The sequence below is a fragment of the Lactuca saligna genome, chromosome 9, assembly GCF_052625555.1.
Source record: "Lactuca saligna cultivar CGN05327 chromosome 9, ASM5262555v1, whole genome shotgun sequence".
NCBI classification, from domain to species: domain Eukaryota; kingdom Viridiplantae; phylum Streptophyta; class Magnoliopsida; order Asterales; family Asteraceae; genus Lactuca; species Lactuca saligna.
The window spans coordinates 68,896,765-68,923,258 of record NC_136425.1 but is presented as its reverse complement, the minus strand read 5'-3'; the positions used below and the strand labels follow the sequence as shown (position 1 = coordinate 68,923,258).

Sequence of the window (26,494 nt, the reverse complement as noted above, 5' to 3'; positions counted from 1 at the left end):
TTAGTTTGGCATCCAGAAATTGACACCCTCCAGTTGTACTTTTACGATCAAGACCGCATCCCTTTTACGATCAAGACTGCATCCACCAAGATTAGCATTGAAGTATGCTTGTACAAAAAATCCAAAGTTGGAAGGATACAAAATTTCAAGAGAGGTGGTTCTTTTAATGGAACATAGAATATTCTTCACTGCAGTCATATGTGGTTCACGAGGATTCGCCTGAAACCTGACAAAATAGCAAACAACAAACAATATCTAGACAACTAGATGTTAGGTACATTAAAGAACCCATCATTTGTCAATATAGAGTGAGATCTGTTGCTACCTTATCCAAGCATGTAGTGAGTTTCGTTTCGAACTCCATTGGCACCTTGACCTTTGAGTCTCCCACCATGCCAAATTTCACAAGCAAAGTCTTAGAGTATGCTTCTTGGTAGATGAAAATTCCCTCCGAACCCTACCTAATATTTAAACCAAGGAAAAAGTTTATAGGACCCATTGAGCTCATCTCAAATTTAGTTTCCATCAATTTTGGAATTTAGTTGTTAATCTAGGATTAGTCAATCCGAAAATGATATCATCAACGTAAATTTAGACGATCATTAGATGGTCACCATCTTACTGAAGCGGCTAAAAACGAGTTTGGGTTTCGTACCATGCACAAGGTGCTTGTTTTAGACCATACACAACCTTATCCTAAATATAGCAGTGAGTTGGATATTTCTCATTTATGAAACTTGGTGGCTATTCCACATAGACAGTTTCCTCTAGTTCACTGTTCATAAATGCACATTTTACATCCATTTGATAGACTTCGAAATTTTTATGAGCTGCAGAGGCAAGGAAAATCCAAATAGATTTCATCCTTACAACTGGTGCAAACATCTCTTCATAGTCTATGCCTTCCTCCTGGCAGTATCCTTTCACAAGTAATTGTGCCTTGTCCAAATCACCTTGCCTTCTTTGTCAAGCGTATTCCAAAATACTCATTTTAATCCTACCACAGATGCATCATTCGGAGTTGGAATTAATCACCGGACTTTACTACGATCAAATTCATTAAGTCTTCATGCATCGCTTGAACCAATCAGTATAATCAAGAGCAATATTTACAGTTTTGGGCTCGATCTTTTAAATGAAGGAAGTGAACATGTAAAATTCCATTTTGAAAATAATTCATTTTGATTCACTTTTTGTTGTACAAGGTGCACTAGAAACTGCACCTTGTGCAACCAGAACACTCACTCTTGGAGAACTCTATGATATCATCAATGAATAAAATCACAGACCAATACAACATCGGCCTGCATATGCGATTCATGAGGTCCATGAATGTGGTTGGAGCATTGGTGAGCCCAAAGGTAATTCACCATAAACTCATAATGACCGTACCAAGTTTTGAAGGTCGTCTTCTGCACATCCTCCTTTATGACCCTCATTTGAAGGTAACCCGAACATAGATCAATCTTGGAAAACCAAGATGCACCCTGAAGCTGGTCAAACAAATCATCAATCCTCAGGAGTGGATAACGGTTCTTCACCGTTAGCTTATTCAACTCCCGATAATCAATACATATCCGATGAGACCCATCCTTCTTTTTCACAAACAGCATCGGTGCTCCCCATGGAAAACTGCTCGGTCTAATGAACCCCTTGTATAATAGCTCCTTGAAGCTATGTAGACAACTCCTACATCTATGGAGGTGCTAACTGATATGGTGCCCTAGCTATTGGTGCCACACCAAGAGCAATTCAGTCCTAAACTCCACCAGTCACTCCAGAGGCACCTGTCACACCCCGAGACCGATGGCGGAAACGTTCCGGGGCGGAGGACGTCATGTAAAGTATCACAACCAATGTACATAGCAAGCACACTAAACACAACCATTACATTACATAGGAAAATTTACATTTGTTTGAGAACAAAGTAATACATGTTTATATATACATTAGTATAACGTAAGTAAAGACGAGACTTCTCTACGCTCCGTCTTCTCTAAAAGATTGCGGGATACCTGTCTAACGAGAAACTGAGAATACAAGCAGTTTTGAAATATCAGCGTAAAGCTGGTGAGTTCATAAGCATGTTTGTAAGGAAAACCGGTTATTTAATCTTGTAATAAATACTTCATTTCCTTTGATAAAGATTGTTGTAATATCGAAAACCATTGTTACTGAGTTATGAAATACATATGCATGTTTTCCCAGAAAATCCCATATTTTCTAACATGTAAGTCGATTTCCATAAGATAAGAAAAACCCTGACTAATCACCAGTAAGTTAAGAAAACCATAAGATAAGATCCCTGGAATACCCTCCGGTACGAAAGTAGGTAGTTTTAATACATAAAACTATAGTTTAAGATCCCTGGAATACCCTCCAGTATGAATGTAGGTAGTTTTAATACATAAAACTATAGATTAAGATCCCTGGAATACCCTCCAGTACAAAAGTAGGTAGTTTTAATACATAAAACTATGGAATAAAGAAAGGAATCCGTGAATAAAGTTAGTTAGTTTAATACGTATTGTGAGTCGTATCACCATACTGATTTGACCCGTGACCTCCTTGACGTTCTTCAGGCGTCGTTCGATTCCAAAATTTGTCACCCCAGGCATGCCCGCCTAACTGTAGCTAGCAGTTTAGGTGTGGGATTGCCAGTCCCGAATAGATCTATCCACAAATTTCATGTTCTCCCTCCAGGAGACTCTGGTTATACTTCCGGAGAGGATTTACTGGTACCCCAAAGGGTAAAATGAAGACAAGTCTGACAAGCTAGTATTAACTGATTCACGGGATAATAGATCGTTCTCAAGTTTCGAAATCATTTGGTACAAGGTAGAGTATAATTAATCAAATACGAGATAATTATTTATCATGATACTCTAGATTAAACATGGATAAACTAAATCAGACATAGTTTATATTATTGATTTTGTACGAAATCTGAATCCGTAAAACAAGTAATGAAGGTCCCAAATTATTCTCATAATAATTTGAATGATTTGATAAGTTCCCACGTTGTTTGAAAACTATGTAATTATATTCTGAAAATCTCCCTTATGCTCCGCACATTACAATAGGGATTAAGTATTTAAAAGTTTGTCAAAAAATCATATAATTACATCAGTTTTAAGTTTCGAAAAACTTCATGATTTGCTTGTATTCCCCCCTGAAAACATGAAAAACTCAGAAAAAGTATAGGGGTATGAACTCACCAGTCGAGAAATGTGCCGGGTAGGATACTAAGTGTCAGTTTAAGGCTTGAACACGCGCGAGGTTCCTATGTGATATGAAGTGATACATAATTGTATCTAATTAGTTATTGAATTACTAATTAAGTAAGATAATACACTCCGAGGCACGAAAACACTTTATCTTAAGTGTTAGGAATGATATGAGTTACATCTAAGGGGGTGTAGGGGCTAGATATGGAGTTTACTCTTCAAGAGTAAACTCTTGGAGAAGATTAAGGCCCATAGACCATATCTCCATGAGTTTACGGCCGTAAACTCATGGGTGGAGTGTTCTTGGTTGCTCAAAGGTCTTATAACACTTGTGGAATTAGGCTAGGTCCAATTCTAGGGCATAGGAAGTGGCTAAGTCTTCAAATAGACCAGTTATGGGATTTTATGGCTGTAAACATAGAGTTTATGGCCTTAAACTCTTAATTTTCCCCTCACTTCATGTTTTGATGGTTCTAGGTTATGCACACATGATTCTAGTCCAATATACAAGCTATGGAAGGAAGTTAGGGCACCATTTGACCTCTTTAGAGGAGTTTACAGCAAAGGGACCAATCCTTTGGGGGGTTTATGGCCGTAATCTCCTAAGGTCATGCTTTCCTTAATGTTTAAGGCCCCTACTTCGATGGTGGTTTATTCTATACATCATTCCAAGCCATAAGAGGTGTTTAAGGGGAAATTTAACACCTTAAATGGTGTTTATGGCTTATAAGTGAGTGTTTATGGTCCAAGAATTTTATTGGGCCGTAAACTCAAGTTTACTCCCCAAATGACAAGATTTGGTGTTCTAAGCTCATACATGCAAGTCCCTTAGTCATAGCTAAGCACTAGAAGTGATTTGGAAGGGTTTTGGGCTTCAAAACCCCTTTTATGGGTGTTTGCGGTTGTTCCTGGGCCGTAAACACAATATTTTGATACTTTTGGATGATTTAAACACGGATTTGCATGCTAAACAAGCTAAACAACAAGTTAGGATAGATCACTTACTAGTTTGGAGCTTGAAAGAGGTGTTTTTGGATCAAAATTTGAGTTGTAGAGAGAGAGTAGAGAGAGAGAGAGAGAGAGTAGAGAGAGAGTGTGTGTGTGTTAATAGAGTGAAAAGATTCAAATGAAGGTCCACTCACCCTTATATATGTTTTGAGTTTGTGGTCCGGTGGAAATCTACCCGATACCGATGTTAAACGGAGCTTATGGTCATACCGATTAAGTGTTCGTAACTTAATGTGGTTGTAAACTAAAACTTTTCGAGGGTCTTTCACGTGTTTCTAATGCGTTTGGACACTCATGAAGTCATAATAAAAGTCTTAATTCAATTAACCTAATCCAAATGCCAACGGAAAAGTTTCATAAGAACGAGTTTTATTGATAGAAACGGGTTGTAGTGACGGAATAAATTTCAGGTTGTCACAGCACCCCAAGAAAATCCTCCAGAAACACATTCGGATACTCCTACACAATCGGCATATCATCCACGGTCACCTTACCTTTATACCGGGTATCCATAATGTAGGCAACGAATCTGAACAACCCTGATGAATATAGTGTATGGCCTTTGCTGATAAACACAAAATTAGCCCCCGCTGAACTCTCTCCCCCTAAACTATGAACTCTCCACCACTTGTCGTTCAAATTCAAAATAATTGGTGCTCAAAATTGATCACCACCGTATTAAGGCTCAACCAATCCATACCTACAATAACCGTATTCCCACACAAAGGAATAGGAACCAAATAAATCACATATTGGTTGTTGCACATCTAAAGAATACAACTCCGATGAACCCTAGCTACATAGACAAATCGATCTTAATAATCTCAACGTCTAAAGGATAATCCAACTCCCCCGGAGCTCTGACAAAGTTCTTACTAAGCGCAAGTGATATAAAGGATCGGGAAGCCCCCGAATGAAAAAAATACCAATGCAGAAATACCGTTCATGAAGAACGATCCTAAAATTAAACACATAAACATAAGCATGTAATATAATATAAATAAAGAGATAATAAGAAGATACATACTTGTCACCACATCATGTGTTGCACGAGCCTCCTCGGTATTTAGCTAAGAAACCCTGCTATTCACCACAAGAGCATCTGCCTTGCTCAGGCAGTCATTAGTGATCCTCATCATTCCTAGAGTGGGTGCTACCATTGGTCCTGTTGCTACTAAACTTTGAAAATGGGCCTTCTTGTGGCCCCTCTGATTGCAATGGAAGCAAATCAGATCATATATTGGGTGGTGGTGGTAGTAGCATAACAATCCCTGCAAATATGACCTATCTGGTCGCACTTGAAGCAACTAGAACCACCCACCTTGCACGCCCCCATCGTGTGTCTTTCTGCACTTACTACAAAGGCTCCGACTTTGTTGTCCTCTAGATCTATAATCAAATACCTTGGGCCTCTTTCGCGAACTCCATGAAACCTAAACCTGGTCTGGCTTCCCCTTGCACTCCATCTCAAGATCAATCTCCCTCTCCCTAGCCCTCGCTATCATATCCTCCATTGTCCTGCAACTGGATCGGCTCACAAACTGCCGAATTTCACTCCTCAACATCTTGTTGTACCTCGCCATTTTCACAGGAGTCTGCTAAAGTATGTTGCAGGTAATCTCAGACAAATTGAACTCCCACATCTGATCATCCAATTGCATGGCTCTAGAATCTGTGTCTGAGCCCACACTGATACCAGAACCACCAACTAGTCTACCTCAATGAATCACCATACTGAAAATAAACCATAAAAACCATCAAAATACACACACACACACACACACACACACACACACACACATATATATATATATATATATATATATATATATATATTGAGGAGTCTCATACTCTACAAGTGTAACACCCGGTTATTTCAAATCAATAAAAGTCAGTAAAAGTCGCACTTGTTCAAAAAAAGTCAAAAACATAAATTAAATCATGATGTTTAATAATATATACATGGTTTTCGGTTTTAGGAATCTAATCCCATACCAAAACCGAAATTAATTCCTTTATGGAAGTGATGGCCGAAATCACCTCCATGGAAATAGACATGACCGAAAGCTTAAATTGGAATCAAATTAGGATCAAAATCAAGGGGTTTTCGGCCATGTAGGACCGAAATCTCCTTGTTAAGGCCATTAACGCTGAAAACCCTCCCTTATATATATATATATATATATATATATATATATATATATATATATATATATATATATATATATACATATATATATATATATATGTATGTTTAGCCGCAACACTCCTCATTTCTCATTTCCAAGGCCGAAATCATTCCCATTTTGCTCTCAAAACTCATCCTTAAACATCATATCTTCATAAGATTTTGCCCAGATTCCTTCAAATCTCCTTACTTTTATCAAGAACATTCATACTTTCCTTCAAATCTTCAAGTTTTCACCCAAGAACACCAAGAACACCTTCAAATAAATTCTAAGGATTTTTGTAAGTATTTCTTACATAATCTAGTGTTCTCTAACAATTTGATTTATTATTTTATTAATTTAAATGCGATATTGTGTATCATTATTATTAGGATACGACTACTTACACGGGTTCTAACCCAAGGATCGTTGCTACCACTTCGTATCCAAACAAGAACACAGATTCAAGGTGAGTTCATACCCATACATTTTCATTAGATTTAAATATTTTTAGGGGGTCGTACAAGTAAAACACAAGAGATCTTGTGCTAACATACAAACGATTTCAATCTATTTTAAACTATTTCATCCTATAACAAATTATTTCAAATGTTTCAACTATTTTTATTACCGATATATATATATATATATATATATATATATATATATATGTGTGTGTGTGTGTGTGTGTGTGTGTGTGTATGTGTGTGTGTGTATGCGTAAAACTTATTTATTAAAAGCTTTAACCCTTTTGTAATATGCCGAGCAAATGGGTATTTTCAGGAATATTTTCATTACATACAAAACACACTTATAAACTATAATAGGTATAGTTTATGGAACATACATACTACTCTATTAGTTCAAGAAATAATACAAGAACATACATGATAAATTATAATAGGTTTAGTTTATGGAAAACTTACACTATTTTACTAAGTTCAAAGATACAATACGAAAATAATTATTAGTGTATAACTATTTTACACTACGAGTACACTACAAAAGGGAATACATACATTTACAAGAACAAGAGAACATTTACACACTATACGTAAACAAGTTAATGCAAGATTGTGAGCCACTACTTAATCGTACCTACTAGAGTATACGCTAAAGTCCTGAATTATAACGTGTGTCTCTTGGAGGGAGAGCGTGAATTTGTTTATAGATCTATACGTGACTGACAATCCCGCACTAAAACTGTTTGCTACAATTAGATCGGCATGTCTAGGGTGACAAATGTCATGACATTCTGACGCCTGAAGAACGTTGTACATGCCACTAGTTATTTTAGCATGGTTATAATATCACTCACAATAAGCATTCTAGTCAAGTCAAAGTCAAATAAAGTCAACAAGTCAAACCGGTCAACTCAATTAGCCCTTATAGACTAGGGTTTACGTTATGTAATTACTGTACAACTCGCTATTTTCATAAGAAATCATCACTTGGAAAATTTGTATTTTTAGATTTCTGTAACTCTAATTAAAGTAAGTGAGGTAACGAAATGATAAAACAATGTTGCATAGTCATCGGGAGTGTGTAAGATCCTTAAACATGGATTAACGGGGCTTACGGACCTTGAGTTGCGAAGTCAAGCACTCAAAAAGGTCACAAAAGAAGCCTCTCCCAATCTCTTTCACCCTTTCTCTCTATCAAAAATCTCTCCCAAATCTCTTCCAAATCTCTCTCAAAAGTTCCTTTAACTTTTTGAAATCATTCGGGTCATCCCGACCCTTAACCGGGTAAAAAACCGCTTAAAACGTGGTAAAAACGGGTAAAATAACCTTAAGGAACCGAAACCCTCCTATTAGAAGCGAAGCGTCTTAGGACCGAAGGTCCCCTATAGGGACCGAACTCTGTTGAGGACCGAAGCCGAGACCACTAGGTCCGAACTGAGGAGGAAGACCGAACCCGAAGCTCATGGAACCGAACCCGAACCTACCTTCTTGGAACGAAACCCCCCTTTCTCCTTCGGGCTATTTCGGCTCACCTTGCCTTCGGTCCATGACCAGAAGGGACCGAACCTTTGGCCTAGCACCGAGAGGTTTCGCAGGTTTCGCCTTTCTTCCCGGTTTTCGACTACGACTTCGTTTTAGGCCCCTTTTTCATCATTTTAACACGGGATTTTCACCCAAAACTTTATTTTAACATATAAGGCCCCATATTTATTAATTAATCACGTTTTTGGGGATAAATATTATCCAAGAAGAGTAGGTGAAGTACTAGTGGTGGAGTGCTGACTTTTCTTTAGTTTATGACACAAGCAACCACCCACACCCACCCCATGACCAGTCCATACCCCTCCCCACCATACCTAGTCACTTCATTGTACTTATCCATCAATCTCCTACCATTCTCACATCCTAACAGCTGGACAACCCACCCCCTCTCCTCACTTCCCTCATTTCCACCAAAAGATCAAACACTTTTCTCTCTTAATTTCGAGATTTCCAAGACATTTTTCAAGCTTTCCTTATACATTTGCTAAGTATCATCACCCTTCTTATGGTTATTGCACTTCCTTCTACTCAAAATCATAGAAATCTCACACAAACATTGTCACCTTCATGTTAGGTTCTCGATTCATCAAGGCATCTTCTTAGTGTTCTTGAGTTGAACACTTCCTTTTTTCAAACATCCATCCACTAAGAACACAAAAGGTGAGTTCATACCCATATATTTTCTTGTTTTCTTAAGTTTTAAAGAGGGGGGGGGGGATACAAGTTAAAACACCAAGAACACAACTAAACTTTTCCAACAGCTTTCATCAGGAAAGTTTAACTCAAATTCACATACTGTTTTGGTCAACTTAAACATTTTAGTTTTCAAAACTGTATTAGATGAAAATATTTCAGTTTTATACCTTTAAAATGAATACTTTCACATCTCCATACGATTTTTCTACAATTTATGGTGATTTTTACAAAACTGTCTATCACTGTAGCTATGAATCCGGACCAGTCTGTGAATATGGAAAATTTCACACAAGTTAGAGACATCTAAAAATCATGATAAAATTTATGAACAAACTAGACACATTTTCCAAACTTCCAGATTTTACGGATTCAGTTTTTGACTTCGTATGATTTTTCTGAGATTTTTCCAAAACAATACAAAATGTTAAAAACAAGCTGGCAGCTTGCAACTTTCATTCACACCATGTAACTTGTTGAGCAAGGTGTGTATCATTATGTGATTATATATTATTACATTATGTGTCATTTCATCTTGGTATGTAGACATACATCAGAAAACAAATGGGTTTTTACTATATTAAGTATGGTGAAATAATAAATTGTCATAAAGAAAGTTTACATCCGTTACATACAAACATTTGGTAAACCATGACAAGGATAGTACTAATTGAATACATGTGAATGATAATACACGTTATTTACCTTATCTTGAAGATATGAATCATATACCGAGGTTTGACACTACTACAAGTAATTACAATAAACTATAATAAGTGTACGCTACCAACAAATACACTAACTATAGTAGGTATAGTTAGGTTGCATTACATTACAAACAATTTGGATAAACTATAATATGCATAATTCATGTTCTCTATCACTACCAATATTTGGTGAATTATGATATGTATAGTTTATGTTCACTACCACCACCACTTTTCGATAAACTATAATATGCATAATTCATGTTCACTATCACTACCACTATTTGGTGAATTATGATATGTATAGTTTATGTCCACTATCACCATTTGATGAACTATGATAGGCATAGTCTCGGTCTTTGGTTATTTGTAACGACCGAAATTTCGAAACAATTAAAACTTTTCAAAAACAACCCATTTTAATAACGTTGTTACAAAAAGGTTTTCAATACATTATTTAACAGAGTATTTCCCAGGTCCATTTCATAAAACACCAACGCGAGGAACGGTACGATCACGCCTTTGCCTTGCCACAGACTCCTGAAAACCTGAAAACATAAAAAAACCACAATTGTAAGCCCGAAAGCTTAGTGAGATACCCCCAAAATACCAACCACATATACGCCCTTCCAGGCCACAACCTTCCGGTCCAAAACATATCGTCTTCCGACCCATAGCGTAATGCCTTCCGGCCCATAACACATAGCCTTCCGGCCCATAACATGTCGCCTTCCGGCCCGCAACATAAAAAGCATACATATCATGACAGAACATAAAACAACCATGCATACTGGGTTACACTCCAGACCAGACAACCATGCACATAACATGTAATCATATAACAGTTCACAGTTAGCAAATCGATCAACAGATCACATAACATATCATTACGCTAACAAAGATACCAGCCTAGCCGATCACTAGCATAACATCGCCCTACGACTCAGCCAACATAATAATTATGCACATACGCCTTTCCAGGCCATGACCTTCTGGTCCACATCGCATTGCCTTCCGGCTCACAACATGTAATGCCTTCCGGCCCATAACGTAACGCCTTCCGGCCCATATCCCGCAATATCATACAACAGACAATTACCCGGATTTCCATCCGATAAAAGGGTCGGCCTTGGTGCCTTAAACCCTACAGATATAGTGAGGATAACTCACCTTGAAACTACCGACTGAACAGATAACTCAAGCTGCTCCGATCACTGATACCATCTCCACCATTGGATAGCCACCAATGCACTGAAATCAAAACCATAATCAACAATTACCAAAGTACCCCTGGAAACCACTGGTTAACCCTTGGTCAAATACTAGGTCAAAGTCAACCCCTGACTGACCCTACTCGCCGAGTCAACCCTATGACTCGCCGAGTTCCCATACTCAAAACTTCACTCGATCCGCGACCTAACTCGTCGAGTCACCCTGAGACTCGCCGAGTCCAACAACTCTGAGTCCACTCGCACACAACTCACCGAGTCATCCCTTGACTCGCCGGTTCTCGACTCAACCAGAAAATATTTGGACTCTTCGACAAGACTCGCCGAGTCCAAAAACAGACTCGCCGAGTCTAAGGATATCATCAACCTACTCGCCGAGTTGTTCATTCAACTCGCCGAGTTGTTCTTCCAACTCGTCGAGTCTCAGCTCATCTTCAAGCAACTCGTCGAGTCCACCCAAGTGACTCGCCGAGTACCACCGGTCTAAATCCATACAGAAGCGTTCCAGACCTTGCAATTGATCCAAAACATAGATCTAGCCTCCTACAACTCATTCATCACGTAAAGTGGCAAACTTTACGTGAATCCAAAGAGATCTATGCATTTTGCACTTTAGGGCTAAGGTTTGGGACAAGATAGCTTCATCCAACACTCAACACAGGGAATTTCCTGCATTCCAACTCTCCTCCATTCCAGATCTGAGGTAGCAACCTCAGATCTAACCTCTAGATTCCAATATCACCCAAGATAAGCTTCCCCGAAACCCCAAAATCAAGGGACAAGATAACAACAGCCTAAGAACGAGATATTACCTCAAAGGAACGCCCCAATCTGCAAGGAACTCGAATCCAAGCAAAGCCCTTTGCTCCACACCTTCAATTTCCCATACTTTCTTCAACAATTACTTCTCCAAGCTCCAATCCACTCAACAATGGTGCTTCTCCACGATTTTAGGGTTTCAGGGACTCAAAGGAGTGATAAAGAGGTTGGGGAGGAAACATAATGCTCTTTATATAGGGCTCAACCCTGAGAATTAGGGTTTTCTCCACTCAGCGCCTACTCGCCGAGTCCACTTCATTGACTCGCCGAGTCGGCTATTTAACACGCGACCAAGTCGCGACTCTACTCACCGAGTCCACCCATGGACTCGCCGAGTCACTCTTTCCCAAATTACACTTTTAGCCCTTCCACTCAACTCTTGCTATTTCGGGATGTTACATTATTAAGACTACATTCTGTCTAGAATTATTAGATTTCAACCAGAATTACTAAGTGTATATGCTAGAGTTATATAGAATCTAGTCGTGATCGACTTAGAATTGGTGGGTCCACTTTATTTCCTGTTCCTTATTTGGTTTGGGCCTAGGGCAGACCCATTACATTCAACGTTTTATCTAACTTTATTTTATATAACTTATATATATATATATATATATATATATATACTTGGAGATTATAGAAGGAAACTATAGGAAATTCTAGGATGCACTATTTCATAACATAAAGACCTTCAAATCACTCTTTAAGGAAAATATCGGATTTTCTGGAACAACTTTATCGCTTTTACAAAGGAAAAACAATTTCGTTTCAAAATAAAACTCTTATGAACTCACCAACTTAATTGTTGACACTTTTTCAAAACTACTTGTATTCTCACGATTTTAGTGAACAGGAAATGCTCAGCTTTGAGGACAGGGACGCTAAGGCGTCAAGTTCAAAAACATATTTTGTCATCATGATGTAATTGATTTTTGAAAACATGTAAACATATACTACGATGCAACTTTTTCAATTATATTGATGATTGTTGTGTTTGCTTTCTTCACTATTATATTCATTGTTATGATATTGCCCAAGAAGTTATCCACCCCCGAACGTTTCCGCCGTTCTGGTTTGGGGGTGTGACAACAGCCATCGTGGCAGCCCACATGAATCAAATCAATGCTAGTAGTGCTATTGGGGAGGGTAGTGGTGATCACACTTCTAACCACAGAGAAAGTCTCAAACATCCACGGGAGTGTTCCTTTAATGGAATCGGGGGAGTCATTTCCCTAATGAAATGGTTCGAGAAAACAAAAGCAGTTTTCGAGATCTGTTCATGCCCATAAGGGAGCAAAGTAAAGTTTGCAGCCTGTACCTTCTCTGATAGGGACCTTATATGGTGGAATGGCCATGTCAAGTCACTGACTCTCACAGTGGCTACCTCAATGGGCTTGGAGAACCTAAATACAATGATGATGGAAGAGTATTGCCCGAGGGGCGAAGTACTAAAGCTGGAGCAAGAACTTTGGAACCTTACCACGACAGGTTCCAACATAGCAGCTTATACTGCTCTCAGTGATCTAGCAGCTCTATGTCCCGAGATGGTTACCCTGGAGAGTAAGAAAATCGAGAGATATATCTGGGGACTATCTCCTCAGATCCAAGGGAATGTATTAGCTTCAAAAACTACTACTTTCAATAGCGCCAAACGCTTGGCCCAGAGACTTATTGATCATGGAGTCTGCCAAGGTGTGATGGCCCCCATCCCTGAGCAAGAAAAAGGGGGCGAAAGCAAGAGAAAATTCTGGACTAAAAAGAAGAGTCGGCTATCACAAGACCCTGCCAAAAAACAACATATCGTGGTTGTTCATGCTGCAACTACCCTTGCTACCCTAACACCAGTGAAGAAATATGTTGGAAACCTACCAAAGTGCAACAAATGCAATTTTCATCACCACGGACCCTATCGGGAGATACATTGAAATAACTACAATAGGAAGGGGCATACAACCCATTTTTGCAAGGCACCGACACAACCAATCACCCAGGTCCTTGGAGTTGGGGTAAGCCACGCTTGTTATGGGTGTGGTGAAACTGGGCACTTCAAGAGAGTTTTCCCAAAGGCAAAGAATGTTGGTGGTGTGGGAAGAGTGTTGGAAATAGGTCAGGAAGAAACAATAGCAGATCCCATTGTGCTCACGGGTATGTTTCTCCTTGGTAACTCTTATGCATGTATACTCTTTGATAATGGTGCACAGATGAGTTTCGTGAGCCACAAATTTAAACATCTACTTAAACAAAAACCACAATCACTAAAAGAAACATTTACCATCGATATGGTCAATAGGAAGACAAAGAGCACTAACGATGTAACAACGTGAATTTTCAAAACAAAATTTTCATTTCTTAAAACATGTTTTCCAACCAAATCAAGTCATAAAATCCAATGTATCATAACATAGTACAAATCATGTAAATCCCAAGATCATAAATAAATCTCCCGATAGTGTGTACAGATCACGTCGGCACCTTCCCACGATCCTTGCTAGTACCGGAAACACATAACACAACTGTAAGCATAAATGCTTAGTGAGTTCCCCAAAATACTACTTACACACATACGCCCTTCTAGGCCCTAACCTTCCAGTCCATGTGTCTTAGGGAACATCCGTCCCGACCCGGTAAACCTTCCGGTTCTACCCGTGTCAACCTTACAGTCCACATCACAACGCCTTCCGGCCCATAACATATATGCCTTCCGGCCCATATCAATCATAACATACATAGCACATACAAACGGTTAACTTATCATATACAATGCATACAACTCATAACATATTCGACCTTCCAGTCACACAATAAAACCCTTCCGGGTATAGTATAGTGAGAAAACTCACCTCGTAGAAAGTCTAGAATCTCACACGCTCGCTATCTCCAAATCTCGAAATGAAGACTTAACCTCGCCTAATCATAACGAAATATCATTTTAATTAATATAGACTTCCACAACTAGACATTACCCTTATTAACATTCCTCAGAGGGGTAAAAGACCATTTTACCCTTCCTTGACTCAAAGTCCACATGTTGACCAAAACCCTAAAAGTCAACATTTCACAGTACGCGGGGCGTACAGACTTATGTACGCGGGGCATACATCACTGATCCACAATCGGGGTCTCCATCCAGTACGCTGCGCATACTGGGAGTTACGCCCAACGTAACACCCAGATTCAGCCACTCTTCATTTCTGGTCTTAAATGGTTAAGACACTTCTTCAACTTCTAGATCCGGCTCTCTTTTAGCCTCCTTACCCATAAAGTCGAAACCTTTAAGCCTTGGCATGGCTGTAAAGGCTCCAACACTCCTTAATACCTTTCCATTTCAACTCAAAAGATCTAGATCTCATGCATGGCTAATCATTCACGTCCAAGATTACATTTTTATGAACCTACAACTCAAATGGACCAGAAATATGATGGATCTAGGCCAATGGAGGCTACTTGCTCATAAAGCCTCCATCTTTGGGACCAAAACCCCAGAAAATGGTCCATAAAGCATACCACAAGAACTACAAGGCAAGATCTGAACTTTTTACCATAGGAAGAAGCTCCAACCTTTGCTAAACACGGATCTACACTTGAACACCAACTTCTAGCCTCCACAATGGACTCCTCTTCTCTTTTGCTACCTTGAAATGACACCACAAAGCTTAGAACACTCACAAACAAGCTATGAACGAAGGAGCAACTCTCTTAGGGTTTCTTTCTGAAGGATGGTGGCTGAGAAACCAAGCCATCTCATTCCTTTTATAGCCTACCACCAAATTATGGTTTTTGGGTCTGGACCAGTTACGCCCGGCGTAACCTTAGGTACGCCCAGCGTACCTGGGGGATGATGCGTTTAAATGAGGTGCGCGAGTACGCGCAGCGTACTCCTTGTACACCCAGCGTACTCGCCCAACAAAAAAGCCCAAAATGACAACATAACAAAAGATGAAGGGCTAATTAGAGGTACCTGAATTTCGGGTTGTTACAAACGACATATACATAGGTTGTACCCTCACTCTAAATGACTATTCTTTTTCAAATCGAACCTATGCCGGTCTCAATAAAAAGTTTCGACATCATCATCGGCATGGATTGGTTAAGTCCTCACCATGCAGATATTCTATGCTACAAAAAGGTCGTTCACCTTAATCTATCAACTGGCAAAATCCTCATCATTTACGGCGACAAACCTGGTACGAACCTTAGAATTATATCTTGCGTCAAAGCCCAAAAATATCTACTCAAAACTTACTTTAGAGAGATAGTATGACTACATGGTGTGCTGATATCTATTATATCTGATAGAGACAGTAGATTCACCTCACGGTTCTGGAAGTCACTATAAAATCCCTGGGAACTAGGCTGGACATGAGTACAACCTACCACCCACAAACAGACGGGCAAAGTGAGAGAACTATTCAAACCTTAGAAGACACATTGAGAGCTTGTGTGATCGACTTTTGTAAAGCATGGGATACCCATTTGCCACTTGTTGAGTTCTCATACAACAATAGTTATCACACTATTGCTGCGTTTGAAGCCCTCTATGGCTGCAAGTGCAGATCACCTCTGTGCTGGCTGGAGTGGGTAACACGCAACTAGCTAAAGGGAAAGTCCCTAACAACACTCTCACCGGCCCGTAAATCATAAGGGAAATGATAGAGGTGATCATTCAAATCCAAGAACAACTAAAAGCTTCTAGAGACAGACAAAAGAGCTATGCAGACAAGAGACGAAAACCCTTGGATTTTTAGGTTGGTGACCGCGTTCTGCTGAAGGCCTAACCCTAGAAGAGCATGATACGTTTCAGAAATGGTGGAAAACTAGATCCATGTTACATTGGGCCATTTGAGATATTTGCTAAAATCGGACTAGTAGCTTACTAAATAACGTACACCCTACCTTCCACGTGTCTAAACTAAATAAGTGTTTATCCGACGAGACTCTTGTGATTCCACTCGATGAAATCGAGATAAACGAGAGCCTACACTTCATTGAAGAACCAGTAGAAATCATGGATAAGGAAGTTAAAAGAACAAAACAATGTCGTATACCAATACTGAAGGTCCGCTGGAATGCCAAGCGGGACTCAAATTCACTTGGGAACGAGAAGACTAGATGCAACGAAAGTACCTGCATCTTTTCCCTAATCCATGAGTACTTACTATAAAAAAAATTGAGACGAAATTCCCTCTAACGGGGGGATAATGTAACAAGCTGTTATTTCGGGTCAACGAAAGTCAATAAAAGTTGCACTTGTGAAAAAAAGTCAAACACATAAATTAAATCATGATATTTTATAATATATACAAGGTTTTCGGTTTTGGGAATCCAATCCTATACCAAAACCAAAATCACTTCCTTTATGGAAGTGATGGTCGAAATCACTTCCTTAGGAATAGCCATGACTGAAATCTCAAATTGGAATCAAATTAGGACCGAAGTCAAGGGGTTTTCGGCCATGTAGGTCTGAAATCTCCTTGTTAAGGCCCATTAAGGCCGAAAACATCCCTTATATATATATATATATATATATATATATATATATATATATATATATATATATATATATATATATATATATATATATATATATATATATATAGCCGCAAACACTCCTCATTTCTCATTTCCAAGGTTGAAATCCTTCCCATTTTGCTCTCAAAACGTATCCGTAAACATCATATCTTCATAAGATTCTGCCCAGATTCCTTCAGATCTCCTTATTTTCCTCAAGAACATTCATACTTTCCTTCAAATCTTCAAGTTTTCACCCAAGAACACCACAGAACACCAAGAGCACCTTCAAATAAATTCTAAGGATTTTTGTAAGGATTTCTTACATAATCTAGTATTGTCTAACAATTTAATTTATTATTTCATTAATTTAAATGTAATATCATGTATAATTATTTTTCAATGTTTTTAGGGGGGGGGGGGGGGGGGGGGCGGGGGTGCGATACAAGTAAAACATAAGGGATCTTATGCTAACATACAAACGATTTCAAACTATTTTAAACTATTTCAAGCTATTCGAATTTTTTTTCAATTTTTTCAACTATTTCTATTACCAAAAGATATATAAGATTCAACAGGTTAAGGACTAGTGTTTTCGCCTTAACTCCTGTTTCTTGTTTGGTTGTAGGCTTAAGGTATAACCACTTGTCCGATTGCCTTTTTAATCTCGATTATATATATATATATATATATATATATATATATATATATATATATATATATATATATATATATATATATATATATATATATATGAATATAAAACTAATTTATAAAAAAACTTTAACCCTTTTGTAACATGCCGAGCAAAGGGGTATTTTCAAGAATATTTTCATTACATACAACACACTTATAAACTATAATACGTATAGTTTATGGAATATACATACTACTCTACTAGTTCAAGAAACAATACAAGAACATACATGATAAATTATAATAGTTATAGTTTATGGAACACTTACACTATTTTACTAAGTTCAAAGATACAATACAAAAATAATTATTTAAGTAAAATTATTTTACACAACGAGTACACTACAAAAGGGGATACATAGATTTACAAGAAAAAGAGAACAATTACACACTATATGTAAACAAGTTAATACAATATTGTGAGCCACTACTTTATCGTACCTACTAGAGTACACGCTAAAGTCCTGAATTATAACCAGAGTTTCCTAGAAGGAGAGTGTGGATTTGTGTATAGATCTATATGGGACTGACAATCCCGCACCTAAACAGTTCGCTACAAGTAGACTGGCAGGTTTGGGGTGACAAATGTCATAACATTCTGACGCCTAAAGAACGTCGTGCAAGCCACTAGTCATTTTAGCATGGTTATAATATCACTCACAATAAGCATTAATTAAACATTTTGGTTTACGGGATAAACATAAATTCAATTATTTTATTTTAATAATAGAACTATATTACACTACTTTATAGTACAGCTGGTGGATTCCAGGCTCATACATACAAAGGGTTTTCATACAAATACAATAAAGTACACTATTTTTCTAATACAATACACTACTTTCCAAATACCGTCAACATACATTTCGGGGAAGCCTTCGTTTATATGGTTTTCTTTAATAATAGACTACAATATACTATTACAGAGTACAATAACACATACATTTTGGTCTTAAGGATTAAGACTACATTTCAGTTACAAAAGAAAATATTAGATTTTCTAGAGGGAACACATTAACATTTTCAAAGAATAAAGAAAAACTTCTAAAACAAAAATGTTTATAAACTCACCAACTTAAATGTTGATAAACTTTCAAAGTCACTTGTATTCTTAGGGAACCAGTAGACAGGTACACTAATAGGTTTTAAGAAGACGGAGCATCATAGCATCACGTCTTGTAGTATTTTCTACACACTTTTGGTGTCTTACAAACAATGTTACGAACACAATGTAAACTATATATTATCAATACAATGGTTGTTGTTACTTTGATTACTATTTTTTAATTGTTGTGATAATATACATAACGCCATCCGCCCCTGAATGTTTCCGTCGTTCCGATTTGGGGGTGTGGCAACAAGATCCCTGGTTTCATTGCAATTCTCCTTGAAACGAGTATGGATCCTCTGCTTCTAATAGTACTGGTCCATACTACCATCCATATCTATCTGTACTTTCCTCAAGGATCGCTTTGAATCCTCCAGGTTACTCCCTATCCACATGTATAATCCTTCAAAAAGAAGGCTCCCAACACTAAATCTCTTCCTAGGTTTTCTCTAGGGTAAACACCATACCACTCTCCGCCATCAGTTGCAGAAGGAACTCCTACCTTCACCCTCTAACCAGCTTACGAATAAAACTATATATCAGCGACACCAGATAATTCTTCGAATGAAAGGTCTCACACTACAATGGTTGGACTCAAACAAGAGTTGCGCAATAGATTTAAAACCTAACCTTCTAAAATTATTTAGTTTCTCATATATGTGACTTAGTGTATTCGCTTACTAGTTAGCTGATGCTAGTGAGAACTCCTAAAAAGCACAAAGCATGCAACATTCAAGCATCAATTAATCGGAATCAAGCATAACCAAATCAGGCGACTTTATCACTGAGTGATTAGTACTAGCATGCAAGTCTAGAAACTCATTCAGTAGGCATAAAAATGCATCTCTCCTAGCATTCTATCATGCAAACCCTTAGCAGATCCTTAGCCCTAACTAGCACACGATTCACAGATTCACAGATCAAAGCATATCATATATCATATATGGGTATTTTAGGAAAACTTACTTGAGCTCGGTCGATTGCATTCACCACTCCCTTTTCTTTTATTAGAAACTCTTTTTATAAAACATATCTTTTTGAAAAAGGTTACCAAACCCTCAATTTAAGTTCAGACGAACCCAAGAGTACGTCCGAATCCCACAAAAAGGCTCTGATACCAACTTGAAACGTCCTAAAAATTTAGACCAAAACGTTTCATTTTTAAAATTATAAAACCATTATCCTAAAACATTAATATAAAACCATGGTGGAACAAATTGTATCAAATACATCACAAACATCAGAGTAATCATTAAACGCAGACTATTGTGGTGTGTGCACTACAATCATCCCATACGATCCCCTTTCGAACAAGAAGTACCTAAAACATAAACTACAAGCCATAAGCACAAAGTTTGATGAGTTGCCCACAATACTACATAACATACATAATAAACACATAAAGGGCCCCACCGAGCATCAAACCCCGCCCTTTATCCAACCCTGCTCGATTTACAAATCTGTCAGTCATCGGGACCCGACCAACATCGGGCCCCACCAGGTATATATATGAACATATAATCATATAATCATACAAACATATGTGATAATCACAAAGATAATAGTATATAGAATAGTCATTGGGCCCCGACCAATATACATATATATATATATATATATATATTTATATATATATATATATATATATATATATATATATATATATATAAAACACATGCAAAAGGCTCACAGACAACTAGCATACTAACATATCAAACCACGGGCCGACATTATTTCCTTCGACCTACTAAATATATTGAGGAAATTCACCTCTGTATCTGAACAATAATTGATGAGGCCCCGTCTCCGAATCTGAGCTCTAACCGACACCTAATCATCAAAACACAAATTCTCAAACATAATCCAAAATACCCTCATGGGGTTAAACTGTATCAAACCGTGAAAAAGCAATGAAGAGTCAACTCAGCTTAACCGCCACATCGTGGTAGCCCTTTTCTACGACGTGGCATCGAATACGACAATATAGTTGCGACCACCCCCGCCACCACATCGTGGTAACTGGATTTTCAGCAGCTTAATGTATTAAGCCATTTTCTTCAATCCTAAAGGGTCTCCAACTCATATATGGTCCATAATAGGGTTTAGATGGATAAAGTTTCCAAATTTCTCCAATAGAACCCTCTAAAGTGTATAGATATCAACTTTAAGGAACAAAACACTACATGGATTAAGTAAAATTCCCTCAATCCTTAAAATTACTTGTTTAAAGTCTCCAGAAGAGTTTCTAACACCAAACATATCATAAAATTTAGTTCTTTTTAAACATGCATGTCCAATACAAGTCTTGCACTCTTATTAGGTCAAAAGGGCCAAGATTCCATGCATGGCATCAAAACTCAAATCTAAATCAGATCTAAAGATCCAAACGCTCCAAATGGCCTCGAGATTCAGAAAGGTGCAAGCTTTATGAATAGAGAAAAGTGGAAAAAATAGGTCTATCAACTAACTCATCAAGATGAAGACTTTATACCTCCTTAAGATGCTTGAGGAAGATAGACTCTTGGACCTACGTTTCTTTGGACTCCCAATATGATCTTCCACCACCTTCTTCCTTCAGAAGCACGAAACACGCACACTTTAAGGCTAAAAACTAACACAATGGATCTAGGGTTTGCAAGGGATGATTTGGAGAGATGGAGGCTGATAGGAGGGAGGCTACGAGAGGTTAAGGAGTTTAAATAGGGCTCAGCCCTTAAACTTTAGGATTTTATCCAATAGTCGCTACCACATCGTGGTGGCTCATTAAACTCCCGTAGCCCAAAAGCTTATTGTGACGTCATGGCGAGGCTTCAAAAAATCATACACAATCGGCAATATTTTCATACCTGGAATCGAGTGTTACAAAATCAATGAATCAAGTCAGGAATATAAGATTGTGTATAAATTAGCATCACTGCTTGATCCTTTTACTCCAACTCATAGAATGGAGTTGGAAACTAAAAAGGAAGCCTTTTTAACTCGATGTTCAGAGGAAGGAAACCCTGCTGCAAGATAACGATTAGAAATGATATACATCTTTTGTGATCAATTTATAGGAACATATTTTGGTTTTTCATTTGTTGTTGTCATATGTTGATGTTAATCTCATTTTCAAGTTGAGTACTTCTCCAAATCTAACTTTAAAATAGGAATACGGTTGCTACATTTTGCAAGAGAAACAAGTCATTTTGAAGCAAGTTATGTGCTTGGGATAATTTACATCTCAAGGGGGCAGTCTCTATGCTCTCAAGGTATATATAATATACATTATTGTTAATATATTTTGATAATTTGTATTATCTATGTGAGACTATAATTTTAGGATTCTATCAAAACACCGATTGAAGTATATTTTGTTGTTTTGTATGTATGGAAGGCAAATTGAATTGTTAAAATGGATGAATGTTATTTCAAATGTTAAATTGTAGATTTAGAGATACTTGAGTATGATTTTGGTGCAATGTTACCATATGATGAAGAATTTCTTGATTGTTCAACATATGTGAAGTAGTTTTTGGCGCATATATCGCTTACTCATAAGCCAACAAAATATGATATCATCTTGCAATGTGAAGAGGGTGATCATTCAATCATACGGACCTGTTTTGATTATGTATAGTTTGATTTCATATTCGATGATTACCTTGTTTGTCACTGGTATAGGAAGTACAGTGGATTTTGTCATTTCATAGATATTGTTAGTTGACAATTTATGATAACTGTTGTAAAAAATATCTTTTGGCTATGTTTTGGATGTTTGGGTAGCAGATAACACTTAATTATATGTATAAAATACTGCCTCAATGAAGGTAGTTTTCTTATTATATAAAAAATGATATTGTTTTAATTAAATTGTATGGGTTAGGATTTATGGCATTAAGTCATATGGGTCAGATAGTCATATTTGACCACATTATTTGAATGAGGCTAAACGATACATACAGACACACAAACTATTAAAAAAATGTCACCCTAAAAAACTTACAGCCACATGGTTTTTCACGTTTATTATATCTGATTAAATGAAACATATGTTCATATAAACAATTCATATGAGCATAGACATTATTTGCCACATTAGAATCTAATGCGCATTATTTCCGATAAAATGAACATAGAGATCTGGCAGATGGTCATGTTTGGCAACATTATTCGACTAAGGCTAAATGATACATTTGGACGTATGAACTATTAAGAAAACGTCACCATAAAATGTTTACAGCCACATGGTTTATCATGTATTACCTTTAGTTACATTAGAATCCTTTGCACATTATTTTCGATAAAATGAACACAAATACATGGCAGATGGTCATATTATTCAACTGATGCTAAAAGATACATTTAAACACATGAACTACAAAAAATTTACCACCATAATGTGCTTACAGTCACATGGTTTATCACGTTCATTATATGTGGCTAAATGATATATACGTGTAACGAAGTAAAAAATGTGGTGATACAAACAATTAATCTGGTCATAAGTATTACCTTTTCTCCATAATAAATTTTTGTATGTGACAATATATATAGGGGGAGGGTTCAATTGAGAAAAAAAAAGGTTGAGAATGGGGGAATCATTCTCAGCCAATCATTTATTTTTGCCGCAAAAGGCTCCAACGTACCGGCGGAAATGAGAAACGAATGCACATGTGTTTTCCAACATAACATATTTCCTTAAACTATGGTAATCATTACCTTAATATATACAAAAACATAGTTTTTTCATTTTTTTTTTTAATTTTTATAAGCTATTTTTATCAAAAAATGATTTTAAATATACCAAAATTCATGATTTTTTATTTTCTACAAATAGACATCCATATTGATATAGTTTTAAGATAATATATATATATATATATATATATATATATATATATATATATATATATATATATATATATATATTCAGCTAATAAGTGAATAACAATGTATCAGGTTCTATTACAGTACATTCGTTATTCAATTATGAATAAAAAGTATGATTTTTTTTTTTTTTTTAACAATTTAAGTATCATTCATATATGAATATAGTATATAATAAATATAGTATATTCATATTTTAATATTGGACGATAAATTCACTTGTGAATATTAACATAGTATATTTACTTGTGAATATTAGATGGTATATTCACTTAAGAGTATTAAATGATATTTCATATGTGAATATTAGATAGTATTACATACATGGTATATCACATGTGAATATTACAGAGTATATTCACTTGTGAATATTAGATGATATATTCACTTATGAATATTACATAGTATATTCACATATGAATATTACAAGGTATATTCACTTATGAATATTGAAGGTATTTTGACAAATATATATAATTTTTATATGTTATTCACATATGAATAACATACAGACTTGCATATTTGTTTTGTGTTTTTAATAATCATATACTGATTCAGGTGAGAAACATATTCATATGTGAATATAATGTGGTAATTTAGTTTATGCATTTTATCAAACAGTTGGAGTGCAAACAAGTTAACTATTTTAAAAATGTTAAAAACATCAAGTTATCAATTCCAAATCATCATATACTTCCGATTTCGACTTCAGATGCGACATCCTATCTCTGATTGATTTCTCAATTTAATTTTGATTTCCGAAAATCCGATTGGGAACCTGTGAGTACCGATTCTAAGTCCCTCAATGTCGACTGTGATTGCGAGTCCAGAACTCTAATTCCAATTTCATGAACAGCGAAAAATTCCGGTTTACTTGAAAAATCTTGATGATTATTGAAGGTTGGAGGAAAAATTTTGATGATGAACGAACAGTTATCGAATCCGCTATAGCTACGTATTTGAAATTGAAGGTTATTACAATATTTATAAGTTTGTTGTCGTGTCTTTTATCTCAACCTTTTTTATTTTTCTCAATTGAACCCACCTATATATATATATATATATATATATATATATATATATATATATATATATATATATATATATATATATATACTAGCCGTCTACCCGCGCAAAGCGGCGGGGCACGTGAGTTCTTTCAGTGATATGTTTCCATTACAAAATTGTTATGTTAGAAAAAAGTACATGTTGAAGACAATATAATCAAACTATGGTGTTATTTGTTACATCATGCATCAAATAACCAATAAAAAGCAACCAGTCAAGACGACACAAAATATTAATCGTGCAATACTTCTTTATACACCACATTTGCTGTATAAACCCCATCACCTTTTGAATTTTCGTTAGGCTTTACTAATACTTTTGTATTGCAACGTGAAACTCCTCTGGACAATGCAACATAAAGTTGTCCATGCGAGAATACTGGTTCTGGAAGATAGATACCTACATATGGAATTGTTTGTCCCTGAGCTTTATTGATTGTCATTGCAAAGCACAATCGAATAGGAAACTGTTTCCTCGTTAGCTTGAATGGGAACATATCATCATCAGATGGACATAAAGGAATCTTAGGCAAAAATATCCTTGTTCCTGCATGTTGACCAACAGCTATTTCTGCATCAATAACATTTTGCTGAAAGCTTCTACATATCAATCGGGTGCCATTACACAACCCATTTGCTGGGTCAATATTCCGTAACAGTATTATCGGACATCCAACTTTTAATCGAAGGTAATGCGGAGGTAAACCACTAACACTGATCGAGTTTAAGAATTCCAACGGATAGAAGCCATTTTTATCATCTATGGCTTCATCGACACTATAGTAAATTCTCTCTTCTCCTTGAAATCGATCGATCATGTAATCGTTAATCGCATCGACACTATCATTTTTTGTAGATAATATTGCCCACGATATGATATAATCTGATTCAGACCTATTAAATTCCAATGAGGGAAACACTGCATCAATCAAAGAATCTAATGATTTTTCTTTATCAGTGTATGGAATGACCATATCATCAGGGATGCGAATAAAACTTCCGTCCACTGTTTCTTCAACTCCATCACCAACCCGTAATAGAAAGTTTGAGAACCATGGATCAGTAAGTGCTCTCATATTTATTGTTAACCGCAACTTTATAATCGAAGACCAAAGAGGCGACATTCGTAGGCTAGAGTCTACAATTTGTGCTCGTGTCCCACGTCTTACGACTGGCAATACTTGTCTAAAATCGCCTCCCAGAACCATTATCTTTCCACCAAAAGGGAGTGCCACCCCAGTGATATCTTGCATTGTCCGATCAAACGCCTCCACCACCTGTCGCTTTGCCATCGATGCCTCATCCCATATGATTATTTTTGCAAGCCGAAGTAGTTGAGCGGTACCGCTTTGTTTTTGGATTCTACAGAATGAGTTATTATCTGGAGTT

At 36.9% G+C, this 26,494-nt stretch overlaps 1 protein-coding gene across 1 annotated transcript; it reads right to left on the bottom strand.

The window, feature by feature from the left end:
• LOC145016453 (uncharacterized) lies at positions 1-26,397 on the bottom strand. Its single transcript, XM_078974765.1, has 2 exons — positions 25,574-26,397; positions 1-226 (listed from the first exon to the last, which is right to left on the bottom strand). Exons 1-2 carry the CDS (start codon positions 26,395-26,397, stop codon positions 1-3), a joined length of 1,050 nt encoding a protein of 349 aa, XP_078830891.1.
• Between the last annotated feature and the right edge of the window lie 97 nt (positions 26,398-26,494).

Bases quoted from the DNA above. Each gene is read 5' to 3' on its own strand.
- LOC145016453 (XM_078974765.1), bottom strand. From the start codon at position 26,397: ATGGCAAAGCGACAGGTGGTGGAGGCGTTTGATCGGACAATGCAAGAT. The intron at 227-25,573 runs GTTTCCTATTCG...CTATTTTGTCAG, and splicing joins TTCAAGCTAACGAGGAAACA to GTTTCAGGCGAATCCTCGTG.